Source organism: Cydia fagiglandana, chromosome Z (assembly GCF_963556715.1).
Source record: "Cydia fagiglandana chromosome Z, ilCydFagi1.1, whole genome shotgun sequence".
Classification (NCBI taxonomy): Eukaryota; Metazoa; Arthropoda; class Insecta; order Lepidoptera; family Tortricidae; genus Cydia; species Cydia fagiglandana.
In genome coordinates this window covers 15952481-15975793 of record NC_085959.1, presented here as the reverse complement: position 1 = coordinate 15975793, position 23313 = coordinate 15952481, and the positions used below count along the sequence as shown (strand labels likewise).

The window sequence follows — 23313 nt, the reverse complement described above, 5'->3', positions numbered from 1 at the left end:
GTAAAAAACATGCAGCGGAAACACAAGAAAAATCATTAAATCTCAATACCTGCCTAGTTTTCTTTACAAAAAGTATTGATATCCCATCAAAAACATAAATGTAAAAAAGGAGAGCCAATTTCAATACAAAAATTATGCTTGGCTGTGGGGTTCGCCGCAAAAAGAATGGAGATCTAAATGAGTCCCAAGTTCTATGCAAAATCCAAATATGTATTTATAGGAACAAAATAACATTATAAACAAGTATTAAACTCTATTTCTTTGCTTTATTGGATACCTATAACAATTGCTGTTATTTAAAAAACATGTGAGATCTTAAAGTAGGTTAGATTTGGCTTGGCTAGTTTTTATCAGAATTACAAAATATATATGTTGAATAACTTTATAAAATGACTGATGTAATGAAAACTGGCCAAGTCAAATCTAACCTGCTTTAAGACCTCGCATTTTTTTTAAATAACAGCAATTGTTATAGGTATCCAATAAAGCAAAGAAATAGAGTTTAATACTTGTTTATAATGTTATTTTGTTCCTATAAATACATATTTGGATTTTGCATAGAACTTGGGACTCATTTAGATCTCCATTCTTTTTACGGCGAACCCCACAGCCAAGCATAATTTTTGTATTGAACTTGGCTCTCCTTTTTTACATTTATGTTTTTGATGGGATATTACTTACATAATTGTTTATCAGTCAAGTCAATTTCATTTTAAATTGGACGCTCTTTACTACAATGCAGAAAGAAAGATAAATAAGCTCATTCTCAAGTCAACGTAAGAAAAGAACACTTCCCGTTGATGTGATGTGATACCTCGTGCTGATCGTGCACCGGGAAACTTCAACGGGCATGAAATAGTTGCGGCGTTGCGTGCGTGCGCGCAGGGCCGGGCCGGGCGTCGCTCCGCCGACCAACTCCCACGAGTCAACGAACGCGCAAAGGAAATGGGACGTCTAGACCAGAGTGGCTCAATTAATCGGAAGATTGGTCACAACATATGCGAATTGCGCCCAATGCACTACGCCGTACTGCACTCTGTACTTATAAAGAGACGACATATGTAACTAGACATTGCTGAGACATTTCTCACTCCACGACGCATATTGACAATTCTGTTGTCGATCAATAGTCTGCTTAAGGACAAACAAAAGAGCATTTAGTATTTAGTTACAAAAGTTGCGAGTGCATTAGTCGAACACCCAGCATGCTGTCACCAGAGCCTCGAACTCGACACGTTCATGTTGTGACTAGGTACGATTCCAATACGTCGCCTTCCACAGAATTTGCAACAAATTGGACGCGATCAAAACGGGTTCGGCCGCTTTAATAATATGCTTTACAAATTGACTATTCAATTCATATAGTCTCGGCTCGTGGTCAAGCGCGTTTAATGCCCGCGAAGAAGATCGAGTGGCATTGTGCGGAAGTCTATAATTCACGTGGAATAAAGGGCGCGCCGAGTCGGGAGATGCACCGAGGAGAAAGTGCACTTTCAAAAGTCCGCGGGAGGGTTGCGAGGCGCGTGCCGCGTGCCCGGCGCGAGCCGAGGACGCGCTTCCTGCACCTGCACTCCACTGATCCAACACTCTCCAGCACTACCCTTACCAACAACCAAACATCATATTCTATGCCTTTGTCTTCTTGTTCATTATAATATTGTGTTAATAAATAAGATGTAAAAGTAGCAAGAAAGGTTAAGTAATCCGTCAATTTAAGCTGACAGAATATATCAGATTCATGTTCAGTACACTCCCATTGTAAACCTCAAAACCTCCCTGGCAACGGGAATGCAGTTATTTTTTAGCCACCGTGTACCTATAAAAGATGCAACAGCATCTCTTCTTCAGTAAAGACAACAACGTTGTTGGAATAAATCAGCACTAACTAACTTTTTATCGTAATAACTGGCTGAGATTTCGTTACCGAGATTCCCATATATCTTTGTCTCCCGGTTGTTACGAATGGGTTTGGCAACTGTCAAAGGTTTGCATAGCTTGCCCCTTTTTCTATGAGATTTGGCTCAAAGGGCTGGCATCCAGGGTATAAAATATACACAAATTTGACACAATTCTAGGGATTGACAGGGCAAGCTATGATGGCGCCATCTGCTAAAAACTTCCACCGGCCAACCCCTTCGAGTTGTTACACTTTGTAACCTATACTAAGTTAAAAACAAACTTTGGTACAAACTTCAAGAGAAACGATCAACGATGAAAACACCCGGTATAAACTGAATTTAAAACAACGTCATAACTGTCACGAGGACCACAAGGTATACGGCGCTTTGCGGTGTCGCCTGAGCTTAATATCTACTGCCAATACTGCCATCTTACCTTTGCCTCGAGAGTAGGCCAAAGGTATGGCGCCATAATTATGTCACTCGAAAAGATGGCACCATACCTTGGCAATACTTTTTGACATTTAACAAATTTAAAACATAAGTATCAGTGAAAAATAAGGACCAAAAATACCCGTATAGCCGTTTATGTAATTAAATAATAATATGTGTACAAAACGCAAGAGTTTAAAGTGTTATAGTGTCCAAAGTTGACCATAGTGAAATCGCGTTCTAAAAGTGTTAATCATTTGTGTCGAAAGATGGCAGTAAATGTACTGACTACATAATCTACTTTGACAATATTCCTCTAGCTCTAGTCTAAATTCTCTTTGCTATTACACAGTCACAATGTAGGTATGACTATTTATTTACGTAGTTGTATTTTTCCTACGGTGCACTATATATGTTTTATATTGTACCTATGTACTTAATATTCAGAAAAAGGAGACCCCTGTCTACAGATTCCCAATTCTACAGATTCTCTTATCTACAGATTCCCAATTTAACAGATAACCAATTCTACATAATTATTCCTAATTCCACAGTTTCTCATCTCTACAGCATCCTAATTCCATAAATTCCTAACTGCACAGATTCTTTATTTATTGTCTATAAACCAGAGCCGCTTTCTTCGTAGTCAGATGCAATACTTAGCTCAAATTCTTAAACTATACATATTTAGCATCCTTCAAAATTACCAACTTTTCGCTTACTTTTCTGTTACAGCAAAGAGCTTCATTTTTATTTAAATTCTAATAAGCGGTTCTGCCTGTGGACAATCGTAGTTTTCAGCAAATAAAACGAGTGTGAATTAAATTTAGAGGAAAATGGTATTATATTTAATCAACTCAACAAGACCTACTCTTAATAAAAACCAATCATCTGTAGAATTGGGAATCTGTAGGACTGGAACTCTGTTTTGACTGAGAATCTGTAGAATTGGGAGTCTGTGGAAATGGGAGTCTGTATAATTGCGAATATGTAGAATTGAGACTTCGTAGAATTTCAATTATGTAGAATTGGGAATCTGTAGAATTGTGAATATGTAGACTTAAGATTCTGTAAAATTCAAAATATATAGAATTGGGAATCTGTAAAATTGAAAATCTGTAGAGATAGAACTCTGTAGAACTGGGCCTAAACCATAAAAAGCAACATATTTTCAGCACCCTGATTGTAATGATTGTTAAGGCGTCCGAATTTTACAATAATAAGGATTATTGTAAAATTCGTTACTGGACAATAATGGTTATAAAAAAACCGATATTGTTCGTTATTGAACAATAACGATTATTAAAAAAAACCGTCAACATATGAAACAAGAGAACGGGCATAGGTCATTGGGGATATCAGAGAACAGGATATGTTCAATTTGCTTTGTTAGTGGCACCGCTGTGCACTCACTGCGCGCGGAAACTTGCTGCTTGTCGTGTAATGGAATGAGGATTTTTCAGTCTGCCAAGCCCTGTCATAATCAGTCTAATCAGACACATTCTCGACTTAATTGACCGATAAGTATGAAGTAATTTTTTTGGATGTGTTGATGTCGATGATGACTGACTTATGACTTCGTCACAGGCGCGTTTTCTGGGTGGTGCGTGAGCAGGGCGCGGGGAGATTACCGACATATAAAACGCTCACGCCCTGTCCGGAAAACGCGCCTGTGTGGCGGAACCTTTAGGTGTGGGTTAGATAGTACAGTACAGTCGACGTCAAAGATATGTATCGGTACATTTTGCACCTTACTCTGTACCAAACTGAACCAAATCAAATCTCATGAAATGTTCAAAAAAATATAATTATAAAAACCATTAAATAATAAGATGTACCTATGTAGGTAGGTACAGATAATTATATGCTGAAATCCTAGAAATATTCTACTCTGAAACTCTGAACTAGGTAAAATAGAAAAAAAAACTGTTTTTTAATTTAAACGAGTACTATTTTTATCTGCAAGCATTTTTTTTACACCATTAAAACTAATAAATCTACAAATGTAAGAATGTCGGGCGCGCGTGTTACGTGTCTTAATTTTTTAGAAACAGCTAAGTAGTTCTTATCGCTAGACAGATACATTGGAAAATCGCTCTTGCATACTAATATGTTACCTACATATATGTAATATAATATACTAGCGATAGAGAATAGAAGATAGGCACTGCGTATTTCAATTTCACTTTTCAATGAATGGGTCGACTGTGAATTTATGGGACAACACGAACCAAGACGAATTAAAATGCAACGTACTACCTACCTAAACTTATATTAATCAGATGCGACGCGACGCAGATGATATCGATTTCAAGTACCTATTCTTTCTGCATTGGACATTGGACGGATTGTACCTCGCCAACGTTAGGTACGGTCAATTCAAGGATAGAATGTCGATGCGAGCAATTAACCAAAAATACAAATGTACACCTTACTTTTAATAATTGGCATACACTAAGCGCCACTTGGACCATCCCACTTATCCGAGGTTAACCAGTTAAACCGTTAATCCAGTGTCAAATTGTACTGGTAACCATGGTAACTCCAGATTTAACCGGTTAACCCCGGGTTAGTGGAATGGTCCAAGTGGCCCTTAAAGGTTTTCGTGTAGGTAACTTGTGTATGTACATACAAATATTTTTGTTAAATGGAGTTTTGGCAACTGCCAAAGGGTTGCTTAGATAGGGAATGCTATAACCGGCCAAACTTCATAACCGGTTTCGGTTACGGTTATGCCCGAAAAATAACCGAATATCGGTTATAATCGGTTACGGTTATTTTCGACGATAAATTATAAATTTACAATGAAGTATTTAAAAAAATACAAAAATCTTTGTTTCAATACCTGGTCTACAGTATTAGGGAATGTGAGTAAACGTCTTCGTTTTTTTTTAAAACACCAAATACAGTAAAAGTATAATATGACCTTGGACGTGATACAATATTCAATAAAAATATTTCATAAATAAGGGAAGTAAATTTGTTATATTTTTGTTATTAAAGTCCACGAATGACAAAAATTATAGTCACAGGCGTCACAGACAAAAAAGGCAGGATTTTGTAGCCATTAGATGATAAAAACATACAATTAAAGTCATAAATAAATAACCGAAAATAACCGTAACCGGTTATTCATGTTTTCAATATTCGGTTATGAAATTTTGACAAAATATACGGTTATAACCGAATATTTCGGTTACGGTTATAACCGATTTGCATTCTCTTAGATGGCGACAGCATATCTTTTACCGGTCTTCAGTTTTGTTTGGATTTGGCATATAAAGGACTAGACTAGAGCACCCAGGCCATAAAATATTAATATTTAAAAAAAGTATTTGACACAGTTCCAGGAATTGACAGATAAAGTAATGGCTCCTCTAAACGATGGGCCAACGCCGGCCACTCCAAGGGACGCATTTATGCGTTAGAGGGGGTAGTGATATTGCTAGCTCATTCTACCGCACGGCTGCGTCCCTTGGAGTGGCCGGCGTTGGCCCATCGTGTAGAGGAGCCATAAAACGTACGCTGGCGCCATCTGTAAAATAAATCGACCGGCCAACCCCATTGGTCGCATTGATATAACCTTGACTAGCTGTACCGACTGTACCTACGGTAGACACTCAACCTTGCAAGTTAGCATTTAGCGAGGCGGAGACTAGGAAAAACTTGCATGCAATTTACACTGCCGACAACTAAAGTTCGTTTTTTTTAACGAAAGAAGGTAAGTGATCTTGAATTCTTGACATATCTTTTAATTAAAATTGATTTTTAAAAATCAGTACCAAATTATTACTTATGAAAGCATAAGAATATAAATTATAAATGATCGTATTAGATTCATAATTGTTATATATTTGCCGTGACTAGTTTTAAAACATTTATTTTCAATTAAAAGACACATCAAGATTGCTTGTCACCTTATTTCTAATCCTAAAAAAAGGAACTATATATAAGGTAAACTGCATTCAAGTTTGATCAGATACCGCAATGTAATGAAAATTGCATGCAACTTCTTGCTAGTCTAAAACCTCGCTTTACAAACTGGGCTGCAATCCTAAACATACCAGTTTAATTGACATTTTATTGTTTTACTTTTAATTACTTAAGTTACCTACTCGTACTTGTTATATACATAGTAAACCTCCCTACCAACAACTTGGGGCAGGTTCACCCGTACTATTGTGGGAACCTGTCCAAAACCACTAAACAGACACCGCAATCCACTACCAACACAGCTCTTACTGAATCAAAGAGCAAACGGCCGCCCGTATCTCTAGCGAGGACCGTTTGACTCATTACTCAATTACAAAAACAAAAAATATACATAGTAATAACGTGCATTGAGTCCAAAAATTGTTTAAGTACGATCATGTTTGTGACGGCGAAATGCTGTAGGTCCTATGTGGGTAATTAAACAAATCATACATTTGCAGTGTAACCTACCTGCGATATTTAATTATACCTACTTAATTATAATTGCAGGTATAGTTGATCTAGCATTTTTTTATAATGTATAGGTGCATATTTAATGTATGTGACCAATAAGTACCTAAGTTAGTTGTTTATAGGTAGGAATCTACCAGAAAACCGGTAAACGAAACGGATCTTGAGAGTTTCTATGCAAAAGGCACTTAGATGTTTTTTTAAGTAACTTAAAAGTTTACACATAGCTTGGTGAAAAGTGATTAATGAAATATACAACAAACCTACTAAGTATTATATACATATTAGATTAGATAATGTGTTGATTGTGTTAAATTTGTATGGTGTAGGTACCTAAGCTTTGCATCGATCTATTCGATCTAATATTTAAATGATAATTCATAACAGTAGCCAGCGATTGTAGATCTTGCTTGACCGATAACTTTTGCACAGAGGAAAATACAATCAAGTGGCGCGAAAAATGTTGATTGAAATGACACTCACCTATCATCGTAGGTTGGGGAAGCTTCCCCGGAAGCACCCTGGGACAAGTCGCCGTCCATATTTCAATGTTGGTCAATCAGGTCAAAGGGTTGGATGTATTGTAACAATACGAGAAAGCAGAGCGCTCGCGGTCAAAACCGGTGCGCGTGAAGCGTGCACTACGCGTAACTACGGAGTGCGGTGAGGAGCGGAGCGAGCGAAGTGCTGTGCGCTTTCCGCGGTACTCCGGCAAACTACAAAAATTGTACCCGAGCGAACGAGCGCGGAGTGAACGAACTGCGGGGCGGCGGGGCGGCGGGGGCGGCGGAGGCGGGGGCAACGAGGCGCTGGCGCCAGGGTTGGCACATGTTGCCATTCTGACTGAATGACGAAGTCACTATGGCTATGCAGAGCATAAAAGTTGGACATCAAAAAACCGCTATGGTTGGAAATTACTTGACTACCTTTCGATCTGTATAATTCAATACGATTTTCTATTTTAAGTACCAAAATTATGTAAAAGTACGTAGGTACTTACAGTTTAAAGCAAGTTCGCAAGGTTCGAGTAGGTTTATCTGTCGCACGAGCGTAATTACATACCAGCAAGAGGTTAATATTTTTTAGGCACCATGTTACGTCTTAAATAAGTATACTTTAATGTTCTTAAGTGCAAACGACTAACTGGCGACCCTAGCTGAGTTTACGTATCGGTGTGAGGGGCCCGGGGTGGCAGGGCTTGACATGACGGCGTTACTACGGCAACGGCGCCGCTGTCGGAGACGCCCACGCGCCGGCTTCGCAACCGTGAGCCACGTGGCTAGGGCTAGGGCAAGAAACTTACATAGGTACTCGTACAGTAATGGACAACTACACACCAACAACAATTGATAGGAAAATGACCCTAAATGACAACCCGAATATATTTTGTCACTTTTTTGGGGTAGTTAGCTTGATACCTTTACTTTCAAGGACAATTTCAAGAGTTTTGCCCTGCATGAAGAGGCAAATCATATTTCAAGGATGAATAACCTCGCGAATAGGTACTTTAAAGAAATTACATCGAGAAGTTTAGCATCAGGTACTACTACAAAATATCCACTCGCTCTATTTCCTTTGTACTTTGTATACAATTGTTAGTACCGAAAACCACCAGACAGATATATGTATATATATACATATATATACACGCCGTGTTTTTTTTTATTCCGTTAATTTAAGGGTGCATTCCGGAGCTTAAATCAAGTAACTTTCTCAAAGACACCGATATTCTAATTAACTCCATTTCGGAGATAATCCATAATTTATTTTTTTGCTATAAGGTCTCTACAAGCGTGTACACTTGCCTTAGGGCCGGTTTACATATTGATTAGTGTTTAGAATGAGTTCATACATTTGCTACTAAACTTAGTACAATCTCGGTCGATCGAAATAGTAGTTTCTCACTTCGTTCGTTTCTTAAACCCACACTCGTATTTTAATGCCTAATTATGTACAGTTACATACACTACTTTATCTACACACATATTATTACCTTCTATTATATATTCACCAACCTCATATTTCAACCGACATCCATCGTTGCTGTCTGACTTAACTCGCAGATTTGAGAGGTGGCGGCTCCTAAATATCTTTTTATCACTCATTTTACACGATACTTTTGCTTAAAGTTTGTTTAAAAACAACTATCAAATCAATTTTATAACCTAAAACTAATTAAAAGATGAAACTGTAAGTCAAATGGCGGTAAATGAAAACTTTTTTTCACAAATGTCACGCATCCGTAGTTTTTTTTAATTCATAGACAAAAGAATGAAGTCCCTATTCTCATGCCACTCGAGATCAAATGTCGTACGGTTTATATTAAAAAAATATACCGAATTGACGTTTCGTATCGATAATTGTTTTAATATCTATGGATACTAGAATAGACACCCACTTGAGTTTTGACAGCTGTTCCAAATTTAAAACTCATAACCTTACAAAAATCTGTAAAGTTATAACTTTAAAGTACAAATTTTACCTACTACCACAGATAAGAAAGTTCTCATAGTAAAATTGGTTGTGATAATGCTGGTCATTTCCTACGGTTTCTGAATGCATTTTAGAGCAGTAATGATATGTGCGTAGATAAATAACATTGATATAGCTGGTCAACCAAATCTTGTCAGTAGAAAAAGGCGCGAAATTCAAATTTTCTATGAGGCGATATCCCTTCGCGCCTACATTTTTCAAATTTGCCGCCTTTTTCTACTGACAAGATCTGCTTGACCAACTATATGTCACAGATTTCAATTGTTTGGTTGAGTTAAATGTAATGCCCGTGTTACAACAACGCTATATGCTACATTTAATTAATAATTAAACTTATCTTTTTTTTTTTGTGCAAAAAAATCAAAAAAATAATTTTTATTTTAATTAACTATGCCATTTAGTTCTCTTAAACGTATTTAACCATACCCCGAAGTTAACGGAATTCAATAAAAACATTAGTTATGATATATTACGTTAATATTCATGCCAAAGATCATGTAATATTAGTAAGTCGTTATGAGAGCTTAATTTTTATTGTGAGCGGAATTTTGGCGGCGAGTTTCTGTGACTCAACAGGCATCAATGATGAGGCGTTGTACGCATTAAAACAAAGTTGCCTTATGTTGTTTTAACGTATTAGGAAAAATTACAATACGCTTGACGCGGCGGTTAACGTATGTTCACGTTTGTCGCAAAAACAATATGTTCGGTTCGGGGCTCGGACGCAGCAAACAAATACAAATTGTATTCCGTTGATCGCATGCGTCTTCGCTGCCAAGCCATGCCATGTCTTACAATTGAAATTTCGCGAGATGACAACTGAATAATGACAGTTCAAAATGGCGGCAGAAAAAAATTAAAAAGTTTTTTTTTTAATGGTCAGGCCGTGAACTTTTCAATCAGCCCTCGTACTTAAGTTATTGAGTATCAAACTATCCTCTGATAGGTCAGCTTAAAAACATTGAAATGCCGGGACGTGCCCCTAGCCAGCCGTGTGTTCAAAGTCGAATGTAAGAACTTCGCTTCGCTCGCTCGTTCGATTAAGGTAAGGTATGCAGAAAGTTTCTTTGGCACCACAGAGGAGACATTATTTATTTACATTGTGGTTTATTAATATAATTACATTGTGTACAGGTTACAGATTTACTTTGTACGATAAGTACTTAAGTAAAATGTTGAGTATATAGTTATTTGATAAACATATTATTATGAGGTTAGGGACAACGGGCAAGGACATTCAATATCTTGTAGAGTAGAGTTTGGGAGTGAGTCGAGGACTAAGTCGAACCAGTGTACTTAATGAGTTTTTTGGCTCCGACACTAAGTTTCTTGACGACACGTTACTCTGGTGTTACAGAGTATTCGACGAAGGTAAGCGGCAACCAATGAGAATGCCCGATCAGGGCGGGCCGGCCGGGCCGGCTGAATGGGGCGCCGCGCCTGCGCCCGGTCTATCGATCGCGCGGCCACGTGGGCGCGCCCGTGCCCCGAGCGCCGCGCCGCGCCAGGCGCCGGGCGCGCCGGCCGCCGCGTGCCCACGTGGCCCGGGCTCGCCGGCATCCACATCTCCCGACTCACCCCAAGCGTTCCTAACCTCTAACAGCCTCGCCCGGCCCAACTCCACGCCTATGATTTAAACCAGCGGTCGGCAACCTTTTAGCGGCCAAGGGCCACATAGCAGTTAACGAAGTGGACGCGGGACGTATATTGTTAATATTTATGATCAGATATTATCATTTGTCAATATTACATACAAAATAGCCAGGGAGGCTCGCGGGCCTCTGGTTGCCGACCGCTGTATGAGCTAGTTCTGGACCACTGTGTGAAAAAGGAGTGTCTGGGTGCATTATTTGTTTTTATTTTAACAAAACTTTACTAATTATTAGTTGCCCGCGTTTCTGACCGTGTAGAGTAGAATTATGTGGTGTGATAAGATTTACAAACTTAAATCCAGCTGCATTTTTGCAACAACATTGTAACATATTTCATACATAAGCAAATATGAAAGGAAATATATTACTTTTACTAGTAGGTAGGTAAGTTGTAAATCAGATCAATAAAAACACCCACGCTCTCTACTGATGACGTGCAAAATAAAGTACAAATCCCCTCGGAATCGAAACGCAAACTAAAAATTTAAAGCATATGGGTAGCAATACAAAAACCACAGTGCATCTTGAAAGGCAATGTTTTGTGCAGAAGGGCGATCACGAGTTCAGATAAGGACGTCAATTCGCTGCAACCCTTACTGCGTGCGCATACGCCGCGCGACTCAAAGCGCACCGGCGCCGCTTCCACGCCTTCCATCTACCGGTAGATTAAAAAAATCCCCTAGCGCTGACGCGCAGAATGCTGAGGGTTCTTACTTACCTACTCATATTATATTATAATCTCTATCAACTGCCTAAGCGCAAGCTAATGGATACATTAGAATAGGTACTCTTTATTGGCACATCTCAGTAAAAAGATACAAAAGAAAAGAAACTTGATTAAATGTAGAGGCAGACAACAGGCTTGGATCTAGACAGGTCTACGACATATATTAATTGGAACACTTTCCGACAATATCCAAGGTTAGGCAAATTCTTACCAGTAACCAGTAGTTGGTTGTACTACCTGTTAAAGTGACCTGTAGAAAGTAGGTATACCTAACCGTAACCGTACGGTTACGTACGTACGTACGTATTTCAGATTAATTCAGACGAGCTAAAGGCTAGACCACCTATGGCCATCACGTATAATTACGTCGGAGGGGTGCTGACCTGCAACCACCCTGCAACGAATGTGGCCGCACATTTGCTGCAGAGATTGGCTACGTCAGTCACCTGAGAGCGCACCAGCGACGCTCTCAGTGGTAGAAAAGCAGTCGCTGTAACCGAAAAAGCTCTCATACATGATGATGATGAGGCATTATTTGGTTACATTCACGTGTTACTTAATAACATCGAGGACTTACCTCCAACCGCCTGGTTGACATTCATTGATGTTATCTTTTAATTGAGTAGCGCTTGAGCTCTGCAGGTTCAGGACGTTGACGCTGAAACAACAATAAAAATTACCGTGAACCGTGACACGCAATTTCATTAGGTATTTATTTTATGCCTATACCTATAAGAAGTTCGTTTTTTTAGCATTAGAAATAAGGTAAAGAATCTTGATGTGTCTGTTTAATTGAAAAACACATTTTTAAAATAAGTTACGGCAAATATGTAACAATTATTAATCTATTACGATCATTTATATCCCTCTGCTTTCATAAGTTACTAGTTACTGATTACTGATTTTTAAAAAGCGTTTACAATTAAAAGACATGTCAAGATCGCTTACCTTCTTTGAAGTTCTTTCTAATGCTAAAAAAAACGAACTATAATTGTCTACCCTGAATTAGGTATGTCTTAAAACTTGGATAAAAAGATGTACAGGACTATAGGTAGGTACAGTCGACGTCAAAGATATGTTTACACTTTTCGCCTTATTACAAAGGAGCAAGGTGCAAATGTGTAAACATATCTTTGACGTCGACTGTACATACAGAACTTCCGGACTACGCTATATGATGTAGGTAAGTTCGCAAATTGCGGGGATTTTTCTCTGTCACTCTAATTACGCCTTCATTGGAGTAAAAGAGAAAGATCCCCGCAATTTGCGAATTTCGGTTTTCGCGGTAGCCGCTCAGATATTTGCGGTCGCCCGACTATATTGTCCCATGACACGTGTCGTGGGACAATTGTCTTGTCCTAGTCTATCCCTGGCTCTATGTACGTAGAATTAGACCAAGATAAATCTGCAAGTGTTATTTATACGTCACAGTTTCATAGAAGTTTGAAGTTTAAAATGACACTTCGCTGGCTCAGTATTACAGGGTTCTAAGTTTCACTTTCATCAAACTGGAATTTGAAATTTTAAACATTGTCATAGTGTCGAATTTTAACTACGTACATATCTTGAAAATGTAACATAGAATAAAACCCTATAATATTGGGCCAGCGACTTGCACTGCTTATGCTATCAAAATCGTTGCGGACTTATCTTGGTCTAAATATATACGATTTGGCTAATAATCAGAAATGAAATGGTTTGTGAAAAGTAGACACAATTACACGTACCTATACTTAACCTCGTAAGGCCCAAGCTATTTTTAGGACGTTTATCATATCTACCCAACGGCCTAATTTTAGGTAGGTACTTATACTAGCGGCCCAGACCTTCTACTTGCTATAAAATCTGAAATTGGCATATTTTTAGCTGAAGTCTTATTAAGTACTGTAAATGTAAGTATTATGAATAAGAAGTAAATGACCTAATTTTAGGACTCTGGGCCGCTAATTGATAAATTAATATAGTTGCTTGGGCCGGAAGGACTACATTTCTCAGTCCTAAAAATAGGACGTTGGCGTTGGGCCTTACGAGGTTAAATCAAGTTTAAGTTCAACTTTGGTGTGGGGTGTCGTTTGGGTGTCGTTGGTTAGGTTAGAGATATTGAGAATAAAAAACATATAGTCAACCCTCTAACTTTTGAACCGCTAATACTAACAAATATGAAAAATATAGCTTATGTAAAAGTAATATACAAATATACTTTCAATTAAAACTTATGATCGTATTATATAGCTGTTTTTGATGTATCGCGATAAGTCATCTCTTCTTAGAACATAAGGGTTCCTTTTGAAAAGAATATTTTTCTCCTTCAGGGAAGCAGAAAGCTAGTTTAGTAAGTAATAAAAGTACGCGGTGTCCTACGTAGGCGAATATTAAGACACCAACGCGTAGCGGCGGTAGGGTTGCCAGATCGAAAGGCGCTATTATCGGGAAACAATATAAATTTTTCGGGATTTTGTGACTTAAGTCGGGAAAAGAAAAACATTCAATTTAAAGTAATTGTATTAAAAATAACGGTTTTTTACATTATTGGCACTACGTCAGATCGCTCACTCGACGACAGATCTGAACTTGAAATTATTGTTTTATAACGTGAAGCTGTTTTTCGGGACAGTTTTCACTTTGTCGGGAATCGGGAACACATGCTAAAAATCGGGAGAATCCCGCCAAATCCCGACCATCTGGCAACCCTAAGCGGCGGGGTGCGCACGGAAGAAACAAACCGTTGGGCGTTGAGACCTATGTCCTACGTCCTACTCTACGTCCTACGATATTGTCTGATCCGATATCGGATGAAGGATCCTACATACATCCACGTAGTCAGGCAGAGAGGCCGCGGGGGCGCAGTCTTTAGAGGTGACCCACACTAAGGTCGCCTCCATAAACTCGCGAACTAAATTGACATGAGTTTGACAAATAAAATGATACCAGGAATAGCAAAGAAAAAATAGTCACGGGTATATGTCGATAACATGATATCGATAAGTAAAATATTGCACTTACTACCCATGTCATAAATTATAAAGGGGTCACAAACGATTTCGATTAATATGAATGTGACGAGAAAAGTGGTTAATTCGATTGTAAGATTGTGTCGTTACCGATCAAATCAGGAGGTGCGGATGAGAAACTGACAAATTTCAGTGTCATGTTAGTGTGCAACAACTTGCCGTTCTTTATTTCAAGAGCTCGGTTGTCGCCATAAATCTAAAATTGGTGATTTAATTTTATACATGTGGCCGGTAGATGAGATTGATCCATAATTATTTATACTTGGTCAAGCAGATCTTGTCAGTAGAAAAAGGCGGCAAATTTGAAAAATGAAGTCGCAAAGGGATATCGTCTCAAAGTAAATTTGAATTTCGCGCCTTTTTCTACTGACAAGATTTGCTTGACCATCTATAAATCTTGACCTTATTCTCAACTTAAACGTCCAGTTTAGGGACTGGTCTTTACAATCGAAGCAATAGGGATACCGAGGCGATTTAATTTCTGCGTCCACACCACTCGAATTAAATGAGAAATTAATCACATTATACAAAATATTTCCCCATCTGGGCCGGCCTTTTTTGTATTTTGAGCCAAAATCACTTTTTCTATATTATCACCTACAACTTAATTGTTACTCTAGCTGTAAGTTTTCCTAACAAATAAAACAAAATAAATAAATATATTTATTTAATTACAATATGTTTATTCAATATCCTTGTCTCTATTAGGTACTATAAAATTGCACAATTTTGGAAATACCGACATTCTCTAATTCAAACTTTTTTGAAAATATCGATATGAACAACACTGGCCAAACTGTGGTATCATTTGTGCACATTGACCTGTCAATTTAGTTCGCGAGTTTCTGGAGGCAACTGTAGAAACTAACATTATGGGGCAACAAACATACTCGAGCGTAGGTCCAGCGGCGACCTCATTAGGGGGATTATGTTTTCTAATGAACCAATCCATTTCGTATAATCCAATATATTCATGTTGAGGTCAGTAATTCCCCAACTTAATTTGGTCTTTGTCACATAGTTTTATTTTGCTTTATCATTATCACCTAAACGGCTTTTTTTTCCATTTAGGCGATCGATAAAGGCAAAAGTATTTTTTTTTAATCAGTTTCAGGATTTTTTTTCAAAATCCTGCCTACAGGCCCTACAGCTCCCATGGCCACTAGTTAATTTATTGAAACTTTATTGCCCGATATAAAATTGTACTAATGGTGGACTCAATGCCTTCAAGGCGTTCTCTACCAATTAACCATTGGGTCAATCAGAAACTTGAAGTTACTCGTCTTTTAGTAGATTTGGTAGGTTTAGTAGTAACTTAATTTAGTATAGACTGACGTTTTTAACAAGATAGGTACGTGAAACCCGAAGACTACAATTAATCAAACAGCTCACGGCCTCACGTTGTTTCTTTTAACGAAAACGTGCCCATAAAAGCCAGGTTAGGAAAAGTCCAGAAGCTTCTCGACTACGAAACCATTGTTTCTGAAATCACAATGGATTGTTAACCATTATTATCAGTAAACACAAGCGGGCTTCTCGGAAAATTCAAAGTACAAGTATTACAACAGTAGAATCCGCACCTGCGAATTTTGTCGGCTTGGCCGAATGGACGGAAGAGAAACAAATGCCGGTGAAGTGCGTTTTGGACCACGCATAATAGTGGGTTTCGTATCTCCATACGATCTGATTTTCGTAGCACCCACGACTTTTTTTTAAACAGAATTGTCTCGTAAAATGTCATGAATAGTTCATTTTCGTCTTAGAGCATTTAGTAACTGGAGATGTCATCGCCGTCATTTTCTTTACGAAACAGTCTGCCGATATTTGCAGGGGAGGGGACGTCATCGTCAAATGTATTGCTATTTCCATATGATTTGTACGTAACGTACAAACAGCCATATGTCAGTCCATCCATACAAAAGTTTGCACAATTGTGCAGGTTTTTCGGCAGAGGGGTAAGCTCTTATTGGCCACTCCTGTTATTAAATGCTCTAAGATTTTGGTGACGCCAATGATCTATTATAAATCATTATAATATAAAAGATCATTGCGTGAAGAGTATTTATTATTTATTAATTCATCATATTATGCCCTGCAAAAATTCTATGTAATGTCAGCTATCAAGTATGTGCTGTCTGAAACCCTTGCAACGCTCGAGATTTTATTTTTTGGAATTATTTGCTTGCTCGGGATTAGCAGGAGCGGTTAAACAACAACTTTGCCGCCTTGTATAAACAAATAACTATTATCACTCTACAGAGTGATAATAACAAAGCTTGTTTAACCCTCGTGGCGTGCTTTGAAATCTCGCAACGCTCAAAATTCCTGTTTTATAATTAATTTTGGATACTGGGGCATCAATTATTAGACGAGGAGTTAAACAACCAGTTTTCCCATTGTAAAATAAATATTTTTGGTCGGGTCACTAATTACACATTTGTTTTGAATTACACTACACCTACAGTATAGTTATTGAGTAAAATTGCTGTCACATACACGGACAGACATGACGAAGCTATGTATAAAGGGTTCTGTATTTTCCGTTTTTCACGGAACCCTATAATTGATCTAAGTTTCTTTTTGCCACGAAATACCTAAATATTTTGGTGTTTTGTTTCGAAGAGAGAAATACGAGTAGGTAGGTATTTTCTACTAACCTCTTTTTGTTAGCTACTGAAGGTTCGACGATCAACGGCAGCCCACAGTAAGAATAACCTGGAAAAAATGTTAAGTTTAATACGTTCCAAAATGAGTGAATATTAATAGTTTCTTGAAGTAACTTCGTTTTTATAAATTTGTCATCAACTCTTGTCCCTAAGATAACTGTGTATTTCCGGTAGATAAAGGTATTGGAATAAATTGGGAAAAAAATCTTTAAAAATATACATTTGAAAAGGGTCGATTAACCAGTCTTTAAATGATATAAGTCACATTCGTCAGATATAGTAGTTGGTTAACTAAGGGATGAAAGGCCGAGGTAAGTAGCGAGGTGGCGCTCGAACGTAGAGAGAGCGCAAATAGTCCGAAGCCGAAATAATGCCTCTCACCAGAGTTAAACACTCTACTTTTCACTTCGAATATGAGAAGTAGAGTGCTATTTAAATCACGACTAATAGTATAAATTCTTATAGTATTTTTTGAGGGTAGGTACTTTCAATTAACAATTTAGGCAAAAGTATCGTTATTTACGGAATGGTGAGTTAAATATCAGAATGGAAATTGTATAATTAAGTACCTAACAGATCCATTTAAACCCACATTTCAATATCGTTTAGGTACTTATCGTAAAAAAATATACTTGGAACCAGGGATGTTGCAGATACCTACTTACTGATTTTTTGATATCCGCGGATGCGGATGCGGATATTTAAAGGCTCACATCCGCGGTGTGGATATCAAAATTAGGTAACTTAAAAAACGTCAAATATTATATTTAGGTAGGTATAGTAATTTTTATTAAAAAAAAAACTAAAACGAAATATTTGAGCGTACTGACTTGTTCGACATCCCCATCCGCATAAGCTGCGCATCGATTTTATGCGGCTGTTGAAAATATTGCGGAAGTTCCTCGGATGCGGATGCGAATATTCGCATCGTCCCTACTTGGAACGTATAATGCTCTAGTGCAGAAACGTATCAATTTCTACACACCTTTTAGAACAACAATAACCCTCTTTCAGACCATGAGAAAATAAAATTAATATTGTAAACTGAAATTTCAAAGTCCCTCGAAATTTCAAATCCATCCCTAATTACTACGTGTAGGTATAGAAACTACACAGAGAATCAGTATTTTGCGCCGTAAGCCGTAGGTAACTGCCATGAGTTCTTGATTTGACAACAAACCATAGAAGCGGAGCGTGGATCTTGCAACCTTAACTCGTAAGCGACATTAATTTTACGGCGCTTACGACGTTTTGGTCGCGTGGTACCTGTACCACGCAACCTGTTGCGATTGCGACAATTTCGTTCTTTGGTATGGCTTCTCTAAATAGTGATAATAAGTCATAGAAAGTTTACTAAGTCTAACAATAGGCTCTAGCAAAGTTGTTATTATAGGTACCTATAAAAGTTAATTTACCATGAAGTTTATCGATGGCGCGGTCCGCGGCAGACTGGTCAGGAAAATCAACGAATGCGTAGCCACCTCTCTTGACAGAGATTTCAGCAACAGTCAAATTGTGTTCGACGAAGAGCTGCCTGACAGCCGCATCGTCTGCCTCCACAGGTAAATTACCTATGTACAATTTGTTCATCGCCGAAACGTTCTTCAGTTGGTCACTCATCAGAAAAGTTAATTAGAACCTTGGAAACTAAACACGGTTTTCCGTCAGACCGATTGACGAATCTAGCGACACAGTCGGATTTCTTTTGTCTCTCTGTCCAGCTGTCTTTGTCGTGTGCCTAAATTTCGAACGTTGTTTTGAAGTATGTCTAGTTGGCCATGATGACCTAGCTTATTCTCGAAATCAAGGAGGTGTTATAGGTATATTGTTTCCGGGTGTCCCTGTCCAATCCAATAATAATTGGTTATATAGTAGAGCTTAATAATTTCATTAGTCGAGCCACGAACACGAGATACGAATTTCGTCAATATTATACCCAGTGTACCCAGTGAACGCATATATTTCACTGATTATTTACCTCATGTAGCATGCTTCAGAGAAATGTAGCCTACTTACTTATTTGTCTCTGAAATAACTTTGGAAAGATATTAGTTAGATTACAGTAAAACCTGTGGACAAGGGTATAAATTAATTTTATAACGACAAAAAAATTGTGTAATGTAGTTTTTTACTTACTTACCTACTCCTCTGGCGCAGCGACCCAAAGTGTGTCCTTTGGCCTCCAACACGACTGCTCGACACTGATCCCGGTCCTGTGCCGTTTCTCGCCAGTTCTCAACCCGAAGCTCGCGGAGATCAGCGTCCACCACATCTGCCCAGCGTCCACCTACTATACCTAGGTCGACCGACCGAAAAAAAAAGAATGTAGATGGGAATGTAGTTTTTTAATAATTATTAATTCACTGACTGGGTAACTTTGCCCACCGCGTAAAAGTCTAGTATAAAAGCGAAATAACTTAACACTTTCACTGCCCCCGACGCACATGTGAGTTCACCGTCATACAAGGTTGTTCCTAGTCCACGCGCCCCCTGGCAGTGAATGCGTTAAGTAAAAGTAGTTACAGATACACTGTCTGCAGAAAGTCCGACTTCAAAAAGGATAAAATAAAGTATCAATCCGTTTTAAATGCGCTAGCCACTTACGTTTGAAATCGATGCCAAGCCAAATATGTAGTTACAATATTCATTCATATAATAGCTATGCCCCGTCCCTTCATAGATTAATTTTTTTCATAAGTAATTTAATTAGATATTAGTATCCAACGTACTGTAGTGTCGTACGTACGTAACGTAGTAGTAGTGATAGTATTAGTGAGTTATGTTATGTGCGTTTTAGAAATTAGTATGAAATTGATTTTCGCTGCCAAGGGTGTAAAGGTACCTTATGGCGGCTGGCGTTTACGTCGCATAGCACCGAATATTAATGAACGGCGTAATAATAGCGTAAGCGCCATCCGCCATAAGGTCCTTTACCCGTGGCACGACACAAATGTACTTGGACTAAATCCTCTTTGGCCAGGGCAAGCTGCCTAAAATGCATAAATTTCCATGTAAAAATAAAACTAGAACAAAGGCATTAAATCATTTTATTTTAATCAGTTATAAATACACACCGATTGCCCCAACATATAAATAGCGTTTATTTACTAATTTAACATATATGTGTATTATTAACACAACAGAAAAATGGTAAAATTTTATTCTTAGAATAGGTACCTACTAAGTAAAAGGAGTAAAAGGGTGTCCTTGAATGTGAGGGAGAGCTGGCAAAAAAAATGCAAAATCTGACTGGTTGAAGTCCAGGGTTGCCAACTTCAATCTTTTTTATCCCTGAGCTCAACTTAAAAACCCCTAAAACTGTACTATTATTTTGGAAAACCCACTAAATAAAAATTAAAGGAATTATTATAGATTTTCCAAATTTAGAACATTATTATGATTTTCAACCGGTTCGACATTTTAATGATCATACATATGAACGTTATACATAGATGGTCAAGAAAATCTTGTCAGTAAAAAACGGCGCGAAATTCAATTTTTCTATGAGACGATATCCCTTTGCGCCTACATTTTTTCAAATTTGCCGCACTTTTCTACTCTAAAAAGACCCTAAAAAACCACTAAAAATATTTAGCCCCTAAAAAACCCCTAGCTGGTTTATTTCCCCCTAAATTTAGTGGTAAAACCACTAAGTTGGCATCCCTGTTGAAGCTTCAATCCCGGGAGTCGCGGGACGTTTAGATGTGAACGTTGAAAATTCAACATAATCACGTCAATGTGACGGTTGATCAGATCAGTGGTGTTTTACTGGAAGGTTATGTAGACTAGTTTAAAACTTACACAGGGCCCCAGTACACAGTGGTCAAGGATGGTCCACGACAAGCCATCGCCATTGTGTACAGGGGGCAATGGTATACAACGGCGGACGACTGGCCATCAGTTGTCTATCGTGGTGCACAATGAAGTTATCGGTTTTAATGACACTTAAGGAATCACGATTCCTTCCACGGCGTAACGTGGCCTGTGGTGTTCACACAGTCGCCCATGGCAGTTGTTTGGCATGGCCCATCGTTCTCCACTGTGTACGGGGCCGTTATATATCTTCTATTCGTGTTTAAGAAACTGCCAATTCAAATAAATGTGTCTAGTATTGCCAGATTGCTATAAGTATAATGAGTGGAAAATATAAATATAACAGTACGCATGACCATAACAAAGTCTCGCTGCTAATCTAACCCATTTCTTTAATAACCTAAAGGTATAATAAAATTATATAGTCCAGACACATGCCAGAATACAACTATAATAATTAGGATGTTATAATGACTTTATTTTTAATGTCAGCTTTTTGCCTATAACAACAACACTTCTTCTTATTCCTATATCACATTAGCAAGTCTAATAAATAAATAACAATAGTAACCACGATAACAGATTTCTGGTAGAAATGCAATTCCCGCGCTACAACTGAAAAGGAATTTTTTGTTTTAATGGATTACTGGCAGTTAAAAAAAGGTAAATTCGATCAAGTGATAACGATAAGTGTTATAAGACTAAGTGAAAAAATGTTAGTATGTATTTAAGAAATCAATATACCTATTTAGAAAAAAAAACAGTTTTAACAATTTCCTAAGATCAGGGCGATTTACATTTTCTAAAAAAATATTGAAACTTTAACCTCCTGAGTCCTGTTGTCCTTTTCAAAGGACATATAAAACAAACAATTATGAACCTTATTGGCGTTTTTTCGTATACATGTCGGGCCCAGTCCGTACGTACAACTATATAAGCATGACGGACGACTCTGGCTCGTCAGTAATGGAGAAACAGTGCAAGTCGTGCGGTGGAACAGACCACCATCGCAGAAGCTCTGCGAAGTGTACCAACTACCTGCCTCCGATTCGAAAACGTAAATTGAGTGATGGCGCAGCGCAAACCTTGGATATCTACGTCGTCAAACGGGGTCTGTGCTCCGCGTTGTGTCCTCTTCTCTCGCCTCAACGCCGATCCAGACTGCTCGAAGAGATCAGACGGGACGTGCGTGACCTGTCGCGCATCTACATCCAACTGGGCATATTTTACAATCTCTACATGAAGACTGCCCCCGCTCTACCTGACATACCGGACGTGTTGAATTTCGTTTACGCGATGAAGGGCAAAGGACCGTACGCCGAATCATACACTAGGTACTTTGGCGATCACCGTCGTTACGATGGTAAGCTGCGTTCGTTTATCGTGCAAGAACTGGCCAAGCAGTATGAGACCACACTGCGCACCAACATAACTATGCACGCGTATTCGAGACTGGCTCGCTACTTCAAAGTGAAGCGCAACGACGAACGTCTCTTTCGAGCCTACTATAGCAGAATTTTGCCCGACGGCGACGACAATACGAGCCGGGAGATTGCTCGCGTGTGTACCGTCATCAACAAGGACACCGTGGAGGGTTCGCGGTGGTGGAAGACCGTACCCGAATGGATGCGCATACAGCAGGGAATGGAGACGCGCAGTTTCCGTCTATTTCCACAGCCGTCGCACGGACTCAAGCACGTGATGTATACATCGACAGGATGGTTCGAGCTGCTGCGTCGAGTCGCTCCCGATACCGTCCCCGGCACGTGGAACAAAATTACCGATCATCTTAGTCAACTGTGGACACCGTGGTTGGACGTGCCGGCCACCAAATTCGGCTGTTGTCTTCAGACGGACGGCGTGAGCGTGAGTCTCTCGATGAATCGGTGTGCCAAGCCGGAGATGACGGAGAAAAAGAAGAAGCGGCGCGTCGAGTACGACAGAGTTATAGCGGTGGACCCCGGCTCGCGCGTGCCCCTGGCCACCGTCGAATCCAAGCGGTATTCCTTCAAACGGGTCACGCGCAAATATGTACGTTCTCACACGCTCGAATGGAAGAGAGATCGCGTACGCAACAAACTCATCGCTCCGATACTGGCCGAGATGCAAAAGGATAGAGAATCACTCAATTTTCCGGTCTCTTCCAAAAATACGGATCACGTGATCGAATACAGCGTC

General features: G+C 38.9%; 2 protein-coding genes across 4 annotated transcripts in view; both read right to left on the bottom strand.

Moving 5' to 3' along the window:
• LOC134679035 (insulin-like growth factor 2 mRNA-binding protein 1) overlaps nt 1-19034 on the bottom strand; it is an 84547-nt gene extending 65513 nt beyond the window's left edge. For 2 of the 3 annotated variants that reach the window (XM_063537841.1, XM_063537845.1), the window contains exon 1: nt 7257-7487. In XM_063537841.1, the coding sequence (XP_063393911.1) occupies nt 7257-7315 (59 nt within the window). In that variant the 5' untranslated portion in view covers nt 7316-7487. Of the gene's footprint in view, nt 1-7256; nt 7488-12222; nt 12304-17313; nt 17372-18737 lie in introns of those variants that run through there. The other variant, XM_063537839.1, reaches the window with a different exon arrangement.
• A 1319-nt stretch (nt 19035-20353) lies between these two features.
• The window catches only part of LOC134679032 (tetratricopeptide repeat protein 39B-like), a 36380-nt gene continuing 33420 nt past the window's right edge, over nt 20354-23313 (bottom strand). Inside the window, exon 16 of the mRNA XM_063537835.1 lies at nt 20354-21961. The gene's annotated coding sequence lies outside the window, so the exon portion shown is untranslated. The remainder of the gene's footprint in view (nt 21962-23313) is intronic.